Genomic DNA, 22,880 nt, shown 5'->3' with positions numbered 1-22,880 from the left:
CCCACCCTCTATTTGTCAAGGGAGTTGAATCTCCTCCAAATTTACTATCATAAGCAAATTTAATTAGTATCCCTTGAAATCAAGTTTCCGGCTTGTTCATACAGACGGTGCAAGAGATTTTTACCAAAATTAAACCTCAAAAAACAGCAGCATTCAGAAAAGGCACCTCTAGAACTCCTTTTATGAAGACTGCATTTCTCTCCTGCTACAAGTTTCCACGACCGTCAGGGTAGAAAACGATGCTGGGAAGGAAAAGCCCAAGAGGAACAGGGAAGGAGCGGATGTGCGCACGCACAGCAGCAGGAGGCAGTGGAAACGCGAAATTAAAACCTCCTGGCAGCCGCGTTACCAGAGCTCCGTCCATGTCCGTCCGTCCGTGTCTGTCCGTGTCCGTCCGTCCCCGTCCGTGTCTGTCCGTCTGTCCGTGTCCATCTGTCCATGTCCGTCCGTGTCTGTCCGTGTCCGTCCGTCCCCGTCCGTGTCTGTCCGTCTGTCCGTGTCCATCTGTCCATGTCCGTCCGTGTCTGTCCGTCCGTCCGTGTCCGTCTGTCCATGTCCGTCCGTGTCTGTCCGTGTCCGTCCGTCCCCGTCCATGTCCGCCCGTGTCTGTCCGTCCGTATCCGTCTGTCCGTCCGTGTCCGTCTGTCCATGCCCATCCATGTCTGTCCGTGTCCGTCCGTCCCCGTCCGTGTCTGTCCGTCCGTCTGTGTCCGTCTGTCCATGTCCGTCCGTCCCCGTCCGTGTCTGTCCGTCCGTGTCTGTCCGTCCGTCCGTGTCCGTCCGTGTCCATCCGTCCCCGTCCGTGTCCGCCCGTGTCTGTCCGTCCGTGTCCGTCTGTCCGTCCGTGTCCGTCTGTCCATGCCCATCCATGTCTGTCCGTGTCCGTCCGTCCCCATCCGTGTCCGTCCGTCCGTGTCCGTCTGTCCCTGTCCATCCCCGTCCGTGTCCATCCGTCCATGTCTGTCCGTCCGTCCGTCCTCGTCCGTGTCCGTCTGTGTCTGTCTGTCCGTGTCCGTCTGTCCCTGTCCATCCCCGTCCGTGTCCATCCATCCGTGTCTGTCCGTCCGTCCATCCATCCCCGTCCGTGTCCGTCTGTCCCTGTCCATCCCCGTCCGTGTCCATCCGTCTGTGTCTGTCCGTCCGTCCCCGTCCGTGTCCGTCTGTGTCTGTCTGTCCGTGTCTGTCCGTCCCCGTCCGTGTCCGTCCGTGTCCGTCCCCGTCTGTGTCCGTCCGTGTCCGTCTGTGTCTGTCTGTCCGTGTCTGTCCGTCCCCGTCCGTGTCCGTCCCCGTCTGTGTCCGTCCGTGTCCGTCCCCGTCTGTGTCCGTCCGTGTCCGTCTGTCCCTGTCCGTCCCCGTCCGTGTCCGTCCGTGTCCGTCCGTCCGCCCCGCGCCGGCTCCGGCGGGCGCTGAGCTCCAGGCCGGGGGTGGCCGAGGTTCTCTGCCCCCTCTCCCCAGGTTTGGCCTTTCCCTCCGTGCCTCTCCTGTGTACGGCTGGAAGAATTGCCAGCGGGAAAATTCAGCCAGGCATCAGCAATGCCCCGGTGCCCAACAACGCGAAGATCTCCAATGGAAATCAAAATTATCGATCTCTCAAAACGCTTGCAATTGATAAGTTTATATATGCAAACATTGCATATAAAGGCAAAGGCACCTTGCTTTATTCCTTCTCTCAGCAGATGGGTTTACCCTTCTGTCTGTGCCCTTCCCTGGCAGCACCGTTCTTAAAAACACATCCTCAGGCTGCAAAAAATGATCCCAGAACATCCCTACCACTACAGGTTCAGAGGGGGAAAAAGGGGGGGAAAAAGGCAGAAAAGTGATGCCCCAATTGATGGTCTCCTCTTCAAGTTCAGTGCTTTTACTGCAGATTCTGTGATACTGCCTTCCCCTTTCTCTAACAGGATCTCTCCCTGCAGCAGGTGGGCACAGGAAAGAGAGACAAGCTCCTGCACAAGGAAGAAAATAAAGCCTAATTCCTATCCTTCCTCCTCCCTGGCACCATAAAAATTTCAAAAGCCAAAAAGTGTCTCACTAAAGCAGCAACAGGTTAACACTCTCCTTGCATAACAGTATCTGACTTAGTTCAGAACATTAAAGAAATACTGTACTCCTTAGTAGAGACAAATGTAAATTTTAGAGCTAATATTGTGCAGGTTATATTAAAAACAGCGGTATTATTTTTGAGATGTTGCCATTTACCTTTAGTAGGTGCAACTACTCAAGAAAAATGTAAATGATGACCAAAAAAACCTGCAACAAATCAAAACACAGAAAGCCACCACAACATGCACACCAGAAGGCAAAATTTCAGAACACGGACAAAGCTCTCTATTATTAATGAAAAGGACAAGTCACTCAAGCATCTGTGTGCCTTTACTGTGTAGAGTCATCACCTGAAAATAAGGTATTCAGCTCTGAGTCAGCTTTTAATTAAGAGGAAAGCCAAGGCTGACTAAATGGGAATGTGGTATTTAACTTTTTTTAACTATACCATAAAGATAACATGGCTTTTAAGAGTTTGCTTAACCACATAGGCCTTTATAGACTTTTGTTTATAAACACAAGCAGAAACAATAGCGTTACAGTTTGACTTTTTGTTTTCATTTTATTAGCACAAAATCCTGTAGTGGGTGAAAAGAAAGAGAACATATGCATGTACTTAGAACATGGAAGACTCACTGCACCAATGGGGATTCTTCCTTCCTGTTACTTTGCCAATTCCTTCTCTTAAGTTCAGAATTTGAGTTGTGATAATGCTTGCAAACTACAAAACCCAATCTTACGAGCCTGCAGCACTTCTTAAAGAAAGCTCTGCAGTTCCAATAGCAAAAAGAGGCTTAGCCACTATTTAAGAGAACAGACCTAGGGCACTTCAGTTCCAGTTTCCTGCTGTAAAAAAGAAAAACATTTACACAGTATGTGCATACACCCCAATGTTAATGCATGTATATTCATTTTTACATAGATCAATGGAAGTTCATTCTATAAGCACAGAAGCAGTCCCATGGTTATTTCTGACCACATAAATACACCAGTTGCAGAGATCACTTCAATTAGTTCTTGCAGAAACTTTTATAGTGGGACTTGTAAAGTTGGTCCAATGGCTTTGCAACACCTAGGGGACAGGTAAAAGGAGGCAAGGTCTTTATGGGCCAGTGGCTGGGCTTCCTGCACAGCAAGGCTGGTGTAAAGAATGACATCTGCAGTGCTAATACCAATAAATTAAAGAATTCACATATACTGCCCACAGTATGAAAGTCAGCAGAATTCACAAAATCAGAAAATCACTATTCTAGTCAGATTGCACAGCAACAAACAAGGTGTTTGTCATAGTACAGAATCAATGTACTTTCAAAGTCCAGTATTATTAGTGAATTATGGCACAGTGAACTTAATTGCCATGCACAGATAACACCCTCAGACATTTTGCTAGGAATTGTCTTGATTATCAGTCAGAGACTGGAGAAAGATCCACCATCAAAAGTCAGTAACTCTGTAATTTCTTTGCTTGGGAATAGCTGAAAGTGGCTGCTTTATTCCAACAGATGGCAGACATCATTTTAGCTAGCCATGCAGTTGTTTCATGAATAGGATTAATCACACAGATTTATGACATCCATGTTTTTGCAAAAGAGAGCAGGTAGTTTATTTCTGATTTTAATCCTTCCCTTCCATTAAAGGGGACATATCAAGAAGTGTGGTCTGAAAGCAAAGTATCACTAGCTCTTAAAATTAATCTCCAGGTCAGTTCTCAAAACAAACACATGATCACTACAACAGAGTTCTCTATCTTGCATCCACTTAACAAGCACAGAATTCATGAGAACTAGGAGCACACCAGCAAGAACAAGAACTACTTAATGGAATGATTTGTGAGACCAGCCTCAGCAAGCAAAAAGCCTGAGTTTCACAAGCCTTAATAACACTAATTCTGCTTTTGCATGACAGGAGGTAACCTTAAGCAAAAGAGGATATTCTACAGATTACTTTAAAAAAAAAACTTTTAAAAGTTAAGCAAGTAACTGTTCAGTGTTCCACACAAAACCCAACTCAATTCTTTGTAAGTTCTGACCAGGCAATCAGTCAGACACAGACTGTTAAAAGAGGACTCCAAACTGAAAACCTACTGCATTTGCAATACAGCTGATTTCAAACTGGCATTTCTAACTCCACTGGCCTCAAAGTATTTTCACAGTAGTTTCAGTTGCCCAACATGAGTTACAATCTGCTGTTGCACAGTTAGGACCGCTCTTCTCTGAAACATACTTCAGGCTTTCAGACTACTCTTCTCTTGTTCCACAAAACTTTGGAGTGAAGAGCTGACAAGTCTATCCAAGGTCCTTAGCTTTCCTCTAGACTGCATTCCTAGGTGTGCCATTGTGAGTCACTGCTTTCATATTTGAGGTGCTTGATTGATGGTTGCAGATCCTGTGGGAGGCAACACCTACTTCAAAAACTTCATGAATGGCTTTGCGGAAGCAATGAAAATTGTAGTCTATCAAACCTGTCAAGGAGAGGAAAAACCCGTGTTCAGATTGGCATATTTATGTAAACAGAATTCAAAATCAATATAAAATTTAACCAATAGGTATTTTGCTACTTATTTAGCATAAACTTGGACTCAGAAGATTTAGCAAAGTTTTAGTGATGTTTCATTTGGACTGTCTCAGTTTTTGAAAAAAAGGTACTCATTTGGAATGCAAAGTGTACATTCATGATCAAATAGTAGGTAAGGGGACCACTGCTCCATACTACTGATTCCACCAGAACAGATGGCAGAGACAGCTCACATTAGCTACACAAGCCATTTTGGCAGGAGGACAGTGATTAAAGTGATGACAAATTTAAAAATATTACCTCAAATCTCAAAAAAAATAAAAAAAAAAAATCCTCCCACAAGAAACTACACAAAAATCAAGGTGACTTGCAAAGTTATATTAATATTTTACAGCTGATAAAAATATTAGATAAAAGCTGTTCAATGCCAGGGAAGTTCTTACCTTTGCGCTCAAAACTCTCTTCTCTAAGAATGCAAACTAGTGCCAAAAACTTTGTTACTTCCTTTAAGTACAGGACTGTTGTGTTATTGAGTTTGATAATTGCCATTGACTCTTTATCATAAGCACTTCCAGTGCCATCTTCTTTTAACCTAAAGAAGAACAAGTTAACCCAAGGCAATCTAATAGGCATGCATATGTAACTTCCAAGACAAATAGCAGTTAAATGCAGTTAGGAGAATATTACTCATACTGAGCTAAGCAAATGGAGAACCTGCAAGGCAGGTCTTAATACTAGGAGTGACTAAGACCATTATCAGACTTTAAGTTTCTCAGGAAAGCCAGATCTAAACAGAGCAGAGGCCTTCATTAGGTACTGTTTATCATAAAGGAGCAGTTTAAAGCAAGCCACCAGCATGCACTCTTTTGATGTCAGTGGAGTGACATTTCAGTGAAATTACTTTTGGTAAATTACAATAAAGGCATCTTTAGTGAGGCTGGGACAGAAGATGCAACATGGAGCAGGACACTTTTTGGTCTTTAGCTAAACCAGCCTGCATTTACAAGAAAAGATGAGGATGCTGTTTTCCATCCTCAAGTTATTCGTGTTAGTTAAATTACTACAGAAACAAATGATGTATAACAAGTTAATTGTAAGCACTCCTGAAAAAAACCCAAACCAAGCAGTTACACAACCCTGGACCAACCCATCAGGAAACAGACCATTAAATGCTGTGGTATTTTCTTGATAGCACTGCATTTTCCAGGCTACAATCTCAATTCTAAGATAAGTTAACACTTCTCTAGAACCCTTCAAAAGTCCAGTGGGAAGTAGAATTCTGGTGTAAATTGTGAGATACAACAAGACATGAATCACTCACAGAAAGTCAGCAGGAGGCGAGCTGACCTCGCAACTGTTACTTTGTTCAGCCTGCAGCAAGTCTCAAAATGTCACTGCCAGTTACACTTATTGCATGTTACTGACCCCAGTTATTTGCAGGTACTCATGTACTTGCATCCACCACGCCAAACAAGACACAGCAGTACTCAGATTTTACACGTAACACGATTCCTACAAATGTCAGATATCTGTCTAGGGCCATGAGTGAAGGGAAACAAACCAAGTATAAATACTGCCAAATAATTTGGATTTATCTGAGTTACTCACAGAACCAATGTGCTCTAAAGACCAACTGACAGCATTCTGCTGCATGACAAAGCCAGTACCAACTGCACAGTTTGCAACCTACTCTACACCTTCTCAGAATTTTTTTCCTAAGAGCATTCATCACTTACCCATATATACAGGAAACATCTATCACTACATCAATCATGTCACAGCACAACTCATATGACTGCATGTCCACAGGGGAACTGTCTGTTGCAATGTAGATTTTGCTGACTACGTCGAAGAGAAAAGCTTTTTCAATGCCTGAATTCTTCAGAAAGAGAAAGAATTTAGGTGAATTTTTAAAATAACTGCGTTTTTAAAATCTCAAGTATGTCATACATTTTCACATTCTTAGTAGCAGAAAATGGTTTAAATATAAGCAATTTAGAGGATAAGACAGATTGGCCTCACAGACAACTTAAATGAGACTGTATTTTCTCTAGGTTGATAATTTATTTGATTAAAAGCATAGAGCAGCAAATTTCTATGACACTAATTCCACAAGAAAGGCAAACACTAAAAGAATAAGGGCAAAAGTCTCACATGTCAAATGAAAGACAGCCAAGCCCAAGGCCAAAAAAGTCTCTTGCCAATACAGCTACATTAGACTACCAAGTGCCTTAGGAAAGCAGTGTACCCTGCTGGCAGAAAACTTCTATCAGCTGTTATAACCAGGAAAACTACACTTGGTCAATATGCAGAGAAACCCCACAAAGCACACACCAGTACAATTTAGCTGTGGTAAAGTGCTTTTAATATAGAAAAGCAGGTCAGCAGAGATTACACCTACACGAGTGCCACCCAAATCTCTCAAAGGCAGATGCAGCCAGCAATTCTGAGCAGAAGGACTTGTTTCACCATTCTGCATATTTCATTCAAAGTTGTGTTAGATGAACACTTACTGATATGAAGATATTAAGTAGATTTTCCAGGGTTGGCAGTTGTGGAATGAGTTTCTGTACCACTTTACTGAAGGCCTCAAATATTGAATGATCATAGATACTGGTCAAATAAAAGCTGAGATGAGGAGGAAAGGCAAACAAAAGAAAAAAGAAAAAGAAGATTCAAAAGTATTTCAGAATTGCAATAAAAAATGTTAAAGTTATGTTTTCTAACATTCAGGCCTGCTATTTTGCCTGGGATGCCTTTATCACAAATATGTCTGGTTATTGCACACAGAATCTAAGTTCTGAGCAGCTGGAGTACACATGAAGCAGATTTTTCCCATCCTTGAGAGATGGGAAACCAAAAGATAAAAATGTGAACATTGTTAGAACACAGCCTACAGAATGCTTATCACAAAGGTTTAAAAATGCTTTATCAGATTTCTTTCAGTCCTGTTCCTGGCCTTCCACTTTTTTCACATTAACATCAAAAGATACTGGCTCCACAAAAATCAAAACAACAACAAAACCAGAGAAATGACAGCTTGTTTTAAAGGTGTCTGTAGAAGATACCTTAAAAGTGAGCCAAATCTCAAGTAACAGAATAAGCTTTTAGAACCAATCACACTAACAACAGGAAAAAGTCAGTGCAAGTCAGAACTAGAAGGCAGAGAGGTTCCCCTCTCTTTTCCCTGCCCCTCCAGCCCACAGGCACAAATTTGTTACAAATCTGTTACATTCAATGATCACCCAGTATGGATAAATCTGCTGACTGGAATCTGATACAGTAGCCTGCCTCTTTCTTAGTCAGCCTAACAGCTGAGGCTTGTCCATAAACTCAGAAGTGTATCTTATTAACACAAAATGATTCAGTATTAAGAAACTACCTAGACCTTGCTCCAGTTTTTCAGTATTCCATCTGAAAGCCTTTAATCTGTATGCATATCACCAACAGCATGAAGCACATATGCCAGAGTCTTTAACTCACCTGAGGTGAAGTTTTTCAAGCCCAGCATCTGTAAGATCATCATTAGCCCTCTGATGAATATCTCTCTGAGTTTCTATTTTATGGTCATCTGATAAACCATCAACTTTATGAATAAAAACTTCAAAGTTCATTTCTGGGTTGACCTTGTAGGCTTTTGAAACTGTAATGTGGAGTCTTGTTAAAGCTTCCATGTAGTCATCCTGTAAATCAGTTTTGGCAGGAATGAATAACAAAGTTTCTGCCTGATAACTATTCCACTCTGCACAAAGACAGAACATTTCAGTGCAAGAACTTCACTTCTGTAACTAAACAGGTGTAGGGGAGAAGAGAACACCTTGACATGTCATAAATCCAAGCAGCTTAGACTCTTCATGTCAATTCAGTTTCATTAGCTATACAAAGCTCAGCTACACAAAACCAGACTTCAGAGCAGAAGGTGGGTTACACTTCAACTCCAGCACAAGGCAGCAGTGATCTCCAAGACAATTCTAATAAGCCAGAAACCTCCCCTGGTGCAATTCTTGGGTTTATTAGAAGCTACCAGATACCCAATAGTACCAATAGTAGAAACTGAGGTCACAAGTGTGCTATTATTAATTGAACTCCAGAGCAGAAAAAAGGGATAATTCAGACCATCTAGCCAAGCAGGTTCTAGCTCTTATTGCAGAATATGTAAGTTCAGAGGACAAGCCCTTTTCCACCCTCTCCACCAGCAACATATGTGCAGTCACTTCACCAAAATAAAGCCACACACCAGAAGTCAGATTGCCAATGCATCTCTTCATACACAGTAGAAGCCTTATGAATTTATCTAAAAAAAAAAAATTACTGGCCACTCGATCATTCCTTTCACACAAAAAAGCAAAAATAAAATTTTGTTGTGATTTGTATTTACCTGGGCATCAATTACATATATTAGAGCACCTGTTCCTCTGAAGATCATCTCATAATCAAATGTTGGATCAAAAAAGTCCATCTGTCCAGGAAAATCCCATATTTGGAAGTTCACAAATGAACTGTTGGAAATATCATCCTTGTAGATTTTGTTGGTACTTTCCAAGAACAGAGTCTCATTGGGAGACATTTTGTGAAACACCACCTGTTAAAAGAACACAAATAAGAGTCTAGATTTTATCTTATTAGAAGAAATTAGTGGAAGATCTGTGTCTTGAACTCTACAAATAGGTTTATTCATTCTAAAATGTAGAGCTTCCTTTTGGTTAATAGACAGCTTCCTGCATCAACTAAGGAAATTACCCACTCCCTGAAAGAACCAAGAAACTGAATGCAGTTAAACATTTCACAAGTCCAATTAACTCTACTGGCTGAAGTACAGATAACAAGTTACTTTTTCTTTCCCTACAAGGCTAGCACAGTGTTTTCAAATTCTCTTATATTCAGATCTGGTATAAAGCTGGTTAATTAAATAACTGCAAGCTTTTAAAAACCTTTCCTTTCCAGTCCTAGAAATTCCTACAGAAAATTTCGCTTTTAGTCTAGTGTCAAGTGTTACAACACAATATAATCAGATGGTTTCTAAACTACAATAGAAGTGTACAAAAATAACACCCCATAAATCTCATCTCACAAACAACATCTGAAATCTCAGTTTCAGAGACCCAGGTAGTTTGCCATCTATTAACAACTCCTTTTGAGTAGAGAATCACAGAATGGGTAAGGCTGGAAGGCAGAACAGTGGGGTCATCTGATCCAACCTCCCTGCTCAAGCAGGGTCATCCCAGAGCAGATGACACAGGATTGCATCCAGACAGTTCTTGAGTAACTCCAGTGAGGGAGACTCCACACCCTCTCTGGACAGCCTGTTCCAGGGCTCAGGAATCCACGCAGTAAATAATTCCTCATATGTAGGTGGAACTTCCTGTGAAAGTTCACTAAAGAAAGGATGAAGGATTTCACACTAGTTGGCAAAAACAGATTAGCTGCAGGATGACAAACATACTCGTTGTTAGAACTCTAAAAGCCCCTCTGGGATTTTAGCCCTTCCTTGTACAGAAGCAGCAAAAGCAGCCTGTAGCAAAAAGAGTCAGTGTCAACAGAGAACGTTGTGCTAATGCAACTCAACCAGACAATATGAAAGGTACTCCAAACAATGTACTCCAAATAATGCAGTCACACACTAGGACTGCAAAAAATAAAGTTTCATATGCAGCACATGGTAAACCTAAAAACTTCACAACAAGGCATGCAAACTTGGTAATTTCAGTTTCTTCAAATGTTTCATGCGCTTGCAGAAGTCACCCATTAGAGACCTGATGCAACAAACTGTCAAAAAAACTGCAAGACAAACAGCTCCACACCCAGTACAGTTTAGTGAGGTTTAAAGTAATAATTCAGCCTAGATTTTTTAAGGCCAAGTGAAAGAATTTATTTCCTTGGGGCAAACATCTTAGGAGGCCAGGGCCTAACCGAGGTTTTAAACATCAGGACATTTATATGGACAAGCAAGAACAGTTCTAGATACACAGCAGCTGTTCCAGGTTTGCAGCATAGTTTTAAAGTATTCTGAAATCAACATTTCTTTTGGAACCCAGCATCTCCCACAAGAGCAGGACAGAATTAGTAAATTCAGTTTAAAGCTGCTAAGTCTCTGGGAAGCAACACTGTCACCTCCTTTTTCCTTTATTCCCAAAATAATGCATTTCATCAGATTGATGTTCTCCACCTGAACTCTTTCCAGTTTCCCATTACATCAGTTCAGCAAGTCCAATTATGCAAGTCTGCACAAAAACTTGGTTATGAACTGAAGGAATCACTGCATTCCCAAAATCTACCTCCAATTTGCTACTGAATATTCACTGGTTACACCAGTATGGAAAACCCACTTGACCGAAGGGGGAAAAAAAAAAAAAAGAGTCCCATGGTTTTTTCTTTTGTGAGAGACCCCTTGTCAATACTGCTCTCAGCAGAAGCATTAAATGATTTAATAATTCATGTTTTTCACAGAAATTTCTAGATAATCACAAAGGCAATGCTTTCCTCAATACAGTGTTTATGTTGCATGTACCCCTATTTTCTGGCAAGGGGATCAACAGTGAGTGCCCAGACAGAAGGGTTGGGTCTGGTTATAACCATTTTTGAACTAGAGAGACTTAAGAGCAGGGACACTGCTAATAAGAAATTTCTTGATATCACAGTTTGCTCAGGCAGCATCACAATGAGCTCCTCAGTACCTGAATCACAGCTTCCAATTCCTAAGTCAGACTGGTAAATTCTACATCCTCTTATTACATATTCAACACGACACTATTCCTTTCCTATACAACTACTGGAATAGGCCCTCAAAGAATTGAAGACTACCAATCCTGGCCATAAAAAAAAGTCCAAAAGCCACATCTATAAAGACTTGTAATGTCTTAAAATCTATCTGCAATTTGGCGTTCCTGTCTTCCTCTAGCTTTTAGGGTTCCATTTTTTCAAAAATGGATACAATAAGATCTCTAGTAAGAGTCTACATACAATGAATACCAACCACATGACTAAAAGAGTTAGAAAAAGGCTTTCAGTGAAAGCAGTACATTTGCACATACAGTGGGACCATTTGACCTAAATAATGAGGAATAACTGATCAGGCTAAAATGCAACAACAGTCCAGCCTGCCACTGTACTTCAGCATAGCACAAGGGAAAAGATTTCTCACTAACAGAGTCTGAAATCTGAACTCATTGGTTTACTGCAGTCTATGGATTACCAAGCAGTCTGCATAATATTGCTAAAAAAAGCAGGTGCATACCTGCTATACTGCAATGTCCAAAAAGGCTTCTCTGCACAAAACCTTTATAGAAATCTCTGTAGGTTTTCACACTTGCATCTGAAACAAATTTGAGGCCCTTAAGTCTAGAGCTGAGACTCATGCATTTCCCTAGTAATATCTTCCCATAAAAATATCACCCGAAAAGTTCACAAGAGGGACTGCGAACATAAAATTCACACTGAGGAACAAAGATTGTTCTGAGCACTACAATTCTACTGAGCTACGTGGCAAATAAAAAACCAGTTTTGTCTTATTTTTATTAAGAAACACTAGTGACTTCACAAAGCTACCAACAAACCTAAGGCACCAGAACTGTTGCATTTCCTCCTTGACAAGTGACTCTCGTTTAGTCCGTCTAACAAAGGAAACCAGAGGCTGTCTTTCTACTCACACAAAAGCAGAAGTCTCTTTCAAAGCATCAAAGGGCAGAACAGCTCAAGTCTTCTTCCAAGAGGAAGCACTACCTAAATACCACACACCTGTACTTGTACGAAAACACCTCATTATATACAATATATTCCGCACCACTATCTTCACTTTTTACTTTCGAAGCCTCTAAAGTGAAGAAATACAAAGGCTACAACCTATGCTACACAACCTTCCTCTCTAGGGCAGATGATCAGGGTCCATTCTGGAAAGTAAACGTCTTTAAGGAGGAGGCTCCCGTCGCTCGAACTTCGCCACACGGGCCCACAATAAAGAGCAGAAATTGCCCGAACAGCGGCACAGCGGGGAGAACCAGCTGGGCGCCGGAGAGGCAGCGCGGCAGGCAGAGGCGGGGAGCCGCCGGCTGCCCCTCACCTTCTGGATGGAAGATTTCCCGCTGCGCCGCAGCCCCATGAGCAGAATCCGCGGCTTGGAGTCCGCCCCGCCCGCGCCGCCGCCAGGCCCGCCCGCGCCGCCCCCGGGCCCACCGGGCCCCGGGCCTCCCTCCAGCTCCGCCTCTTCCTCCTCCTCCCCGTAGCCGAAGTCCTTGGGGAACGAGTCCGCAGCCCCGAAGCTCCCCCCCACCAAGGCCGGCTCCTCAGCCGCGCCCGGCGCTCCCGCCCCGCCGAACTGCAGCGCCATGTCCGCCCGAGCCCGCCGCCCGCCAGCCGCCAGCGCCCGGCCCGGCCCCGCCCCCGGCCCGCCCTGCCCCGCGCGGATTGGCCGCGGTCAGGATCCGCGCCGCCGATTGGCTGGGCCGGGCAGCGGGGCAGGAAGGCTCCGGTCGGACGGCCCGAGTCACCTGACGGCGCCGCCGCACGGGAGCGGCGCGGAGCGGGCCGGGCCGGGCCGGGCAGGCCGCAGCTCCCGCCCCTGCCCTTCGCCCCAGGCTCCGCCGCACGGGAGCGGAGCGGGCCGGGCCGGGCAGGCCGCAGCCCCCGCCCCTGCCCTTCGCCCCAGGCTCCGCCGCACGGGAGCGGAGCGGGCCGGGCCGGGCAGGCCGCAGCCCCCGCCCCTGCCCTTCGCCCAAGGCTCCGCCGCACCGGAGCGGAGCGGAGCGGGCCGGGCAGGCCGCAGCTCCCGCCCTGCCCTTCGCCCCAGGCTCCGCCGCACGGGAGCGGAGCGGGCCGGGGTGGGCCGGGCAGGCCGCAGCCCCCGCCCTTCCCCTTCGCCCAAGGCTCCGCCGCACGGGAGCTTTCGCCGAAGCGGCCGCACAAGAAAACGTTACCTTGCGGAGCGATAGTCTTCATTAAACAGTCGTCAATCTGCTTCTAGCAGCCCTAGCGCAAGCAGGCACTAAGCTGAAGTTTTCACAAATATTTGTTATTTCCCAACAATCCTAATTTAAGATCCGCCACATCCAAGTGCTTTCAGAGGGAAACAAATACGGTTATGAAATGAAGTGTGCACCGCTTCCCTGGCACGGGGCAGCTCGGGTCAGGAGTCCGTGCCCTGATGGTTTGACTGACACCTTCCCCGGCCTTGCTCCTTCTTTAGCAAGACGTGCCAGTCCCATTACTCAAAAACGGGTTCAGCTGTCCCTACCTTTCCCACAGCATTACCCTCTCCCTACTTCCACCTGGTGCAACTTAATGTTCTAGCTTACACATGCAAAGGACCTTTTTTCTGCCCTTTGCTCCAGAGATTTTTTTTGCCTTTCTTGTCTAGCTTTGGTTTGTCCCCAGTTAATGTTTTACAGACTTAAAACAGTACTTTCCCCTCATTTTACCTCTCTTCTGGCCTGTTCAGGCCAATAGACACAACAGTAAGGTAAGCAATTATTACATTTACTAGCCCTTGATTACAATGACTGACAAAAGTTCTGATCAATCCTACTACATTTTCAAGATAGTTTAACTTCCTTACGTTTAGGGTGGATTTTGCACACTAACAGCCAATAAATCTAATACATAAGACAACTACTGCATTTAATTTCCCCCTTCCTTTATTTTTCCTGTCATCAACTGCCTTTAAAGAACCTGGGTTTAGGGTAGGAAACAAATGCAGCTCTAAAATATTATTACTTTTTTTTAATAAAGGTCTACTTTGCATTTCAGAAAAGTCATTAAACCAATTCAGGGACAGCTGAGAGGGAACATAGGCAAAATTAATAATCAAAAATCACACCAACAGCCCACCCCACTTGGATTTTATTTTCACTGTTAGATGAATCAGAAAGCAGAACTCTCCACACTGTACATGTGCCACTCTAACTGCACAGGACTTTCATCACAAGTAAGATTTTTGTATTACGTTCAGAACTGCACAGGCAATATCTGGATCAACTCTCCAAAGCCCAGTTTCTGAGATGGGAGCAGAGACATGAACTGCATGGGAAGAGGTACACCTCATGCAAATTTAAGTGTGCTATATCCATCACTTAATTGTGCTTGCTCGTTTCATGCCCTTCTGAGCAGAGCATTACCCTATCAGCTTCAGTAGAAGTCTCACCTCAGTGCTGACTACAAACAGAGAAAGCAATCTGAAAGTCCTGATTTAATTTACAGTTGGTCCATCAGTGTCATGTCACCCCTTTCAGTTAAAAGAAAACACAGATCAGCAATTCAACAGTACCACTGACCACAATGTGAAAATTACATGAAGTTGGCAAGCACAGTTATCTCAAAGTTAATCATAATTGTCACCTTTTCTCAAACACAGAAAACGGGAACAGTAGCCAGTATGCCCACTCAGCAGTTGCCATGGCATCTGCATGCTCATGGTAATGAATTCTTTCTTCAAGATGAAGTAACAAAGTAGACAATACAGAGTTCTCACACACACACACAAACAAAAGACCACATTTCTCAGGAAGCCCTTTATTAAGTCAAGGCAATAAAGGAAAAACTACTGTTATTCACCATGCTTCTCATCTTGAGGTTGTTCATACTGAGCCAGCTGTGGATTTAAAGAAAGGAATTTAGTTAGTCAAAATATTTCATGTTACACTCTATATTAAGAAGTGAAGCAAAATGTAGGGTCTGGACTTGTTCCATTTACTTTGTGCATCTTAACTTGCTCATCCTTATGCAAGTCCATTTTGAAATCAGGCAATAAAGTAGCCCTTCTCCCAAAACATTCCATTTCTCACTGTATAACCATGCAGCCATAAGGTAGATCTTGAAATGCACTTTGAAGCACGTGTCTTGCCATTAACTTTTCCGTTTCTTATTCTAGCAGTCTTTAAGTACTCTCATCTTAAATAGCAGCTGGTAGTGACTAGACTCCTGCAAGCTTTCACTGAAACATGATTAAATGAAGCAGTCACTCACTCTCATTGCAATACTAGCCAAGCTAACATTTCTTGTAATCGTTTCCATTATGCTTTCTGCAGTGTATAACCTGGGCAACTAAACACAAATATGACCTTTACTTGTAAAGTTATTTCCAAAGAAAGATACAAAGTTGTTCACTTGACCTCAGTGGCATTAAAGGCAAGTTCAAGCTTCAAAAACAGTTCAAGAATTAGGGCCATGTTTCTGAAATATGCTCTGAATATGTTCAGTTTACTCAATTAAGATTCCTCCCCTCTGCAAACTGCAGAGTGAGTTAAAAATACATAACAACGAATTTTCAAGTATAAATAAAAATTTAAAATATTAATAGACAAAATATAAAATACACAACAGTAAATCAGAGCAATCACTCTGCTGCTAACAAAACCCACTACAATAATATTTTTTTAATGCTGTAGATTTTACTACAACAGATGACTAGTACATAACCCAAAGACAGTTTTCCACCAAGGACCTAACTGTTGACTTCCTGTCCTCCTCCCAACATACACACACGAATATCTGACATTCCTGTGATGAATGCAACAGTAGTTACCAAAAAATGACAGATAAAGACATGTATTTTATGTTAGAGGGCTGCTACAAGAAAAGTAGTGTTCTCCCTGCATGTTGTGTGAACTTCTACAGTATGTTAGAATGTTGGGCATTACATTTGAGTGGAAAGAACAGGAAAAAACAAAACACACTAGTATTAAAAAATATGTAAAGATGGAGTTATTATTTAAGGAATGAAGAACACAAAAGCACCAATGAACCCATGATTCCAAAAGGCTTACTTTCCTGCAGCAAGTTTTTGACTTCTTGAAAGAAAAGACCCAGATTACTCTGCTCTCATCTATCTATTTACTATCAGCTGCATTTTTACGTTTGCTGGACCAAGTGGCTGGTCTATTGCTACTCTGCCTAAAATTCTCAGCCATATTTCCTAGTAAGAAATAACAAATGTAGCTGAGGACTCATAATGGGTAACAGGGAAGAAGGAGAATTACTAGGACAGCAATATGGCACTCTGGACAAGAAACACAAAGGGGTAATGCCCAAGAATCCTTTCTTACAGAACTAAAGCAAGATGACTGTTTCCTCTCCCAGTAAAAACTCAGGGGTATTCTCATGTAACAGCCACCATTCTCTTTCAACAAACCATGGAAACCTGTAGTGGCACGTCAGCTACGAGCATATAAAGTATCTCATGGGCTTCCTTCCTCAGTGTTGTCGGGAAGCTGTTCACACCTCAGAGCTCTCTCAGACAGCACGCAGACCCATTGAAGAGTGGCCCTGTCCTAGCTAAGTGTCCTAGCACTTCAGATTCACTGATGTTTCAGATCAACACCAGGATCATTGTAGGTAAAAAACACAAATTATTGTTCAACACTGATCTAAGTGCCTGTGTAAGATCTTGCCATGTGTAAGTCTGTGCCAAGTGACACAAAGTAATACATAATATTCCTCCTTCAATCTGCCTTTTGAAAGGCTTTGTAATGGATACATTACCTTACTTGTTTTTCAAAACTGTCCTGAAAGCATGATCTACATAATATCAGACAACTTAAACACATCCATCCACACGATGTGTCGATACAACATATTACACATGATAATACACTTTCCCTAAATAAAATCCCTAGTTCAGCTATTTTGTTATATTCTATAAGAAGTGTTCCATAAAAAAAAATAATCTTTGCTACAATGAATTCTATCAGCATTCCTCAGTCATGAGACTAAACAATACAACATCTATCAGTTACTCTAATGGAAGAAAGTTCTCTATTCTAAATAATTAAAATATTTTTCTTGTTGTATAATAGGGAACTATAGAGCAACATCAAGTAGACTTTTACCTTGTTTTTCAGTTTTATATTTTCTTCCAGCACAGCTTCATATTTTTCTTTCATCTCTGCCACTTCCAAGCGAAGTGCCTCTATTTCCGGATTCTCAGGAGCTGAAGCTCCCAGATGATGCTTCAGAAAGCTGATATTTAGATGTTAAGTATTTCTTCAGTTATATAACTACATTTTAGTTTTAACACCCCTGTTGAAGTTAACACTGCAGTACACATGGCCAAAATTGCAGTAAAACATTGAGATTACTATAGGAAAAAAGTTACCAAAATAAGAGCGCTTTTCAAATTGATAGCTATTGTCCTTAAAAACAAACAAACAAAACCAGGATATCAGTACAAATTGTTATGTTACTACCCCCTTCTTTTCTCTTAATTGCAGGTGTTTTGAAGAATTAAAACAAACAAAAAAATACCCAAAAACAGAAGCTCCTTAAAAACAGCAATAAACAAAATATACTAGTTCCCCCCTTCCTTGTGTATTTAAAACTAACAAAAAAACAACAAAAACGAAGTGTTAAGAAGCAAACTCCAGAACCCATTGCCACTGCAGGTACTCAAATCTAATGCTGCAGGTCTACAACACTCTGAAATGGCCTATAACTTAGCTTCATTGCTGGCACACTCAAACACCCTGTTTTCTTGCATCCTGGCTGACTCTGTTAGCTTGTGAAAATGCAAATATTAGGTAAAGCACATTGATGAAAGTCATGTTCTCAATGCAAGGCTTCGAAATGAGCCTATCCAGCTCACTCATGTGCATAAAGTCTCAATAAATAAGTCACAGCAAAGAAAAAAGGATACTCCAGTGCACTATCTGGTTTCTCTGGCTCTTCATATAAGGCTACCAACACTGCAAATAGAAAATATTTAACAATTGCAAGAAGTTCATGCAACTTTAAGTTTTTGAAGCACATAACCAGCAGTCAGAAAGCATACAAGTTGCGTTTTTCCATTTAACAAGATTTTCACCTGTATAATTTGATACAAGCAACAGGTCTGCTGTATCAGAGGGGACAGAGCATTCCACCCAGTAACACCTAAAGAGTTTTCTTGATCCCTAACCCCACAGCGTCTTTGCCTATTCTAGCACAGGACACAAATTGGCCTGAAAAAATTTTACTTATGCCACAAGCACTCCAGTACTAGCTTTTACCAGTAAGACTGAAATTCTGACTATACTGTTAGTTTCTTTAGACTTTCACTTAAGCTACATCTTTGAACTACAAGACATCAGCACTTCCGTAACTTCCTGAATAAGAGCAAACCTCCAATGAGCATTTACAGTTACCAAACAAAATAGCTACTGAATGGCTAGCTGAAACTGATAATCTTTACAGAGGGGGGCTCTAATGGCCAAAACCACCAGACAAAAGCAGCAATTCCCCCACAGCTTAAATAAAATTAGCCATATCCACAGCTGGAAACTGTCACATGAATACCCACCAAGTTCCCAAACATAACCACTCCCTGCTCCCCACAGGGGCAAAGTGCCAGCTTCAGAACTGTCTGAACTATACAGCCAAACTGGTTTTAAGCTATGTACCTCCTAAATTAAAAGCAAAATTAGGCTGCCTCACTGCTTGGAAGACTTGTTTTGTCGTTCCTTAGGATGGTACTGTGATTGAAAAATTAAATGGTACTCACACACCAGGCCAAGAGTGTTAGTGTAGCAGCTATTTGCTTGACATCCTAGATCTGCTGCTCCCTCTTTAAACAGCATATTTTCAATATTAACAGAACATAAATTTTTAAGTATTAACGGAAATATTAACATATTTCTGCCACATATTACTGGAAGGTTTTAGAAGTATTTTAGAAGTATTTCAAAGATACCAAGTCACACGTGTTAAGTTTAGCATCATCATTTTCCCCAGTATCATATGGAGTGTGATTACTCCAGAACTTCATTCATTTTAGAAAAAGCACTAAGCTCCAGCCAAGAAAGGGTATTAATTAAAGTTTTTTTTTAAAGGTAACATTTGCTGTTATTTCATCTCAACCACTGACTTCCTCTGCGGAGCTCTGCCAGAATAACAGTCCCCAGAACATAAGGAAAAGCACCCATTGGAAAAAAAAAAAAAAAAATTAACCATAAGCACGCATTGAAAGAAACGCGTTGGCCGAAGAGAGGTCTCCAACACAGCACGCAGGGGAAAGGACGCGCCTTGCCGCTCCACACGCACCTCTAACACTCGCCCCCCGCTCGGGGAAGGTGCGAGGACCGAGCGGCTCGCAGCTCCCTTCGGGGCACGTTGCCAGAGGCCCGCTGCCCTCTCCCGGCGTGCACCGCCTCGCCGCGCACCTCGGACTCCATTTCCAGGCCACGCCGCACCAAGTTCCCCAGGCGAGTTCTTCTGCCGGCCGCCTCGCCGGACCGAGGAGAAAAAGCGATCGGCGGGGCGAGGCGGGAAGCCGATAGAGAGCGGCGAGGCAGCCCGAGGGACGACCGCGACGGTGCCGTGCAGGGCGGCAGCCGCTCGGCGGGAGCGAGACAGCCCGAGAGGGACGGCACCCGCCCGCAACGCCCCCGGGGAGCGCCCGCCCGCCCGCCCCTCGGGCGGCGCGACGAGAGCCGGAGACTTACCCTTGGTGAGCGTGTCCAGCGCTCCCGACTTCTCCAAGTACTGGCGGAACTGCTCCCGCTTGGAGTCCGCGGCCTGAGGGAGGACGCCCACACGGTCAGATCGGCGGCGCGCCCCGCCTCGACCGCGGAGGCGGCCCTCTGGCCGAGGCCGGTCCCGCTCTCCGCCGCGGAGGCGGCACGAAGGGCCGAGCCGGTGCCGGTCGGCGGCCCGGCGCTCCGCGCAGCCGGCACGGAGAGCGGCACCGCGCCCACGCCGGCGCGCTCCCCCCTACCTTGTAGTGCGCCATCTACCCCGCACGGCGCCTGCCCCGGCCGCGCGCCTGCGCCCTGCGCTTTAACGGCGCGAGCGCTTCCCCGCCGTTACCGTGGCGACGTCCGGGGCCTCGCCCCGCGCCCCGCCCCCGCTCCCCTCAGGGCGGGCTCGCCGCTGCGCGAGGGGAGCCGGAGAGCGGCGCCGCGCCCCCTGCCCCGCCCTCCCCTCCCCTCCCCTCCCCTCCCCTCCCCTCCCCTCCCCTCCCCTCCCCTCCCCTCCCCTCCCCTCCCCTCCCCTCCCCTCCCCTCCCCTCCCCTCCCCTCCCCTCCCCTCCCCTCCCTTCCCCTCCCCTCCCTTCCCCTCCCCTCCCCTCCCCTTCCCCTTCCCCTTCCCTTCCCTTCCCTTCCCTTCCCTTCCCTTCCCTTCCCTTCCCTTCCCTTCCCTTCCCTTCCCTTCCCTTCCCTTCCCTTCCCTTCCCTTCCCTGCCCTGCCCTGCCCTGCCCTGCCCTGCCCTGCCCTGCCCTCCCCTCCCCTCCCCTCCCCTGCCCTGCCCTGCCCTGCCCTCCCCTCCCCTGCCCTGCCCTCCCCTCCCCTCCCCTCCCCTCCCCTCCCCTGCTCTCCCCTGCCCCGCTCTCCCCTGCCCCGCTCTCCCCTCCCCTGCTCTCCCCTGCCCCGCTCTCCCCTGCCCCGCTCTCCCCTGCCCCGCTCTCCCCTCCCCTGCTCTCCCCTGCCCCGCTCTCCCCTGCCCTGCTCTCCCCTGCCCTGCTTTCCTCGCCGGGGTCGGTCCCGGGGCTCGTCTCAGCCCGTGGGGGCTGTGCTGACCGGGGGACGCCGCCACACGCGGTCCCGGGGCTGCCCGCGGAGGGGGCGAGGTGCGGCAGCGGGGACGGCCCGCGGGGGAGCGGGGCCCGCCGCGTCTCCCTCCCTCCGGACGGCGGCGAGCCGTCCTGCTGGTCGCTCGAGTTTTTTTCCGTTTTCCGTAGTAAGCCTTCTGCTTTGTGAAATCCAAAATGTCTGATGTATAAATTTCATCCGACCGAAATGACAGGAGAAAGTTGCAGCAAGCAGCAGCTGCAGAGGTGCCTACCCAAGAGGCTGGGAAGAGTGATATGTGGTGAAAACTTTGCATCGAAAGTCTTTTGCCTTAGTCTGTGTTTAAAAAAACAGAAGCGGTTATATCTGTTTATTTTTCTGAAACGCTTACAGGTAAAATACATTTATTATAGAAATGAAAAATAATTAATATAATAAAAAGGAGACCAACCAAATGATCTTGCAGGTATGGTGTTAGGGACCTTCCATACATTTTCTCCGCGCTATTCCGCAATGTTTATATTTTTCAGTAGTTGGTCTTCATTTGGCAAGGTGCTGTGATGAAACAGAATGTTTGACTCATGTCCAGACAAAAAAGTTAATAAAATTCCTTTTGCAGCAGCAGAAAAAATATTTTTAAACTAGTCTTGAACAACAAAAATACAAATGTCATATTCCATACATGAACATCTAAATGCTAATTTTCAGTTATTTAGACAGCAGGAACACAGTGCATTTACTAGGGGTTTTATTATGGAGAGATTAAATGCAAAACAAACATTAGCAGTTATTGCCCACAGGATCTTACACACCAAGAAATGCAAGAATCAAAGCCACAGCAGCAGCATTAACTTGCCCAAGTCACACTATACATTTATGTACATTCCAGCATACTGCACAATCTTAAATTTTACAGTGTAAACAGAATGATGTAGGGCTGTATTTATGTCTGCACACAGAACAGTACTAGAAGTGAAAGGACACTTGCTGGAGAGAAATCTACAGCGAATAGTTTTAATAGTTCTAGTGTGTATTTCTTACATAGACAGGATCAAATTAACCTTGCTGCTATACACAGGAGAGCCTTTTAGGTTTACTGGCTCCTTCTTTTTGCTAGTATTGTACAGTTTTCAGTCAATCTGAAGCATGGCTGTGGGGTAAGCATAGTGGCAATGTACTTTAAGAATTTAATTGTGCTGTAACATCATGATGTTATATCTCACCAAGTATTTTTTCAGTACATGTACAGTAAGTCAAATCTGCTAGTACCCACAAAAATACTAATGCATTCCAGCTGTGAGCACCTCACCAGGTATTTACAGCATTTTAGTGCTGTGCAACTCAAATAAATGGATTTCATACATAGAAAGCTGGATTATAAATGTACCTTAGTATTTTGTTCATCTTTGCCTCCTTTATTATTTCAAGATGCTTCATGGAACTTCCTTTACACCATATGGACCTGAACAGCAAGTGGATGAATGTCCTAATGTTTTGTTGTACCCATAAAAAGCATAACACAAATGTTCCTACTGAACAGGTAGAAGCTTAGTTTGATTTAAAAGTATATCAGAATTCAGGGGAGAAACAAACAGAAAAGGAGTACTTTTATTGTTTGATAAACCTTTTATATGTCTTTTGACATTGTAATTGAAATCAGGAAGGTGCTACCATATTTCCTTTTTTTTTTTTCTCTGTTTTTGTTTTTTGTTTTTTTTTTTTTCTGTTTTCCATAGTAGGCCTTCTGGAATTCTAAAGGTCTAATTAGTAAAATTCAGTAACTTGTTTTCTGATTTTGCTATCTTATTAGTGTGATGACAAATGTCAAAAGTAAAGCTCACAGCATGTATGTAATT

The 22,880-nt window shown here is 44.2% G+C and overlaps 2 protein-coding genes across 2 annotated transcripts; both read right to left on the bottom strand.

The window, feature by feature from the left end:
• Nucleotides 1-2,579: 2,579 nt before the first annotated feature.
• RRAGC (Ras related GTP binding C) lies at nt 2,580-12,880 on the bottom strand. Its single transcript, XM_062509184.1, has 7 exons — nt 12,614-12,880; nt 8,936-9,139; nt 8,041-8,240; nt 7,071-7,185; nt 6,294-6,436; nt 5,001-5,149; nt 2,580-4,504 (listed from the first exon to the last, which is right to left on the bottom strand). Exons 1-7 carry the CDS (start codon nt 12,878-12,880, stop codon nt 4,353-4,355), a joined length of 1,230 nt encoding a protein of 409 aa, XP_062365168.1. The 3' UTR covers nt 2,580-4,352.
• Nucleotides 12,881-14,949: 2,069 nt separating this feature from the next.
• Nucleotides 14,950-20,311, bottom strand: MYCBP (MYC binding protein). Its single transcript, XM_062509027.1, has 5 exons — nt 20,231-20,311; nt 19,959-20,031; nt 18,176-18,224; nt 17,373-17,502; nt 14,950-15,136 (listed from the first exon to the last, which is right to left on the bottom strand). Exons 1-5 carry the CDS (start codon nt 20,243-20,245, stop codon nt 15,092-15,094), a joined length of 312 nt encoding a protein of 103 aa, XP_062365011.1. The 5' UTR covers nt 20,246-20,311; the 3' UTR covers nt 14,950-15,091.
• Between the last annotated feature and the right edge of the window lie 2,569 nt (nt 20,312-22,880).

The sequence above is a fragment of the Cinclus cinclus genome, chromosome 26 (genome assembly GCF_963662255.1).
Source record: "Cinclus cinclus chromosome 26, bCinCin1.1, whole genome shotgun sequence".
Classification (NCBI taxonomy): Eukaryota; Metazoa; Chordata; class Aves; order Passeriformes; family Cinclidae; genus Cinclus; species Cinclus cinclus.
This window is presented reverse-complemented; position numbering and strand designations above follow the sequence as displayed.

What these genes read in the sequence shown, in the direction of transcription:
- MYCBP (XM_062509027.1), bottom strand. An exon ending in GCTGGACACGCTCACCAAGG is followed by an intron (nt 18,225 to 19,958) that starts GTAAGTCTCCGG and finishes TTCTATTTGCAG; the next exon opens with TGTTGGTAGCCTTATATGAA. An exon ending in ATATAAAACTGAAAAACAAG is followed by an intron (nt 15,137 to 17,372) that starts GTAAAAGTCTAC and finishes TTAAATCCACAG; the next exon opens with CTGGCTCAGTATGAACAACC.
- RRAGC (XM_062509184.1), bottom strand. Translation starts at nt 12,880, where the DNA reads ATGGCGCTGCAGTTCGGCGGGGCGGGAGCGCCGGGCGCGGCTGAGGAG. An exon ending in GATGTTTCCTGTATATATGG is followed by an intron (nt 5,150 to 6,293) that starts GTAAGTGATGAA and finishes GTTCTTCTTTAG; the next exon opens with GTTAAAAGAAGATGGCACTG. An exon ending in AGAGAGTTTTGAGCGCAAAG is followed by an intron (nt 4,505 to 5,000) that starts GTAAGAACTTCC and finishes TCTCCTTGACAG; the next exon opens with GTTTGATAGACTACAATTTT.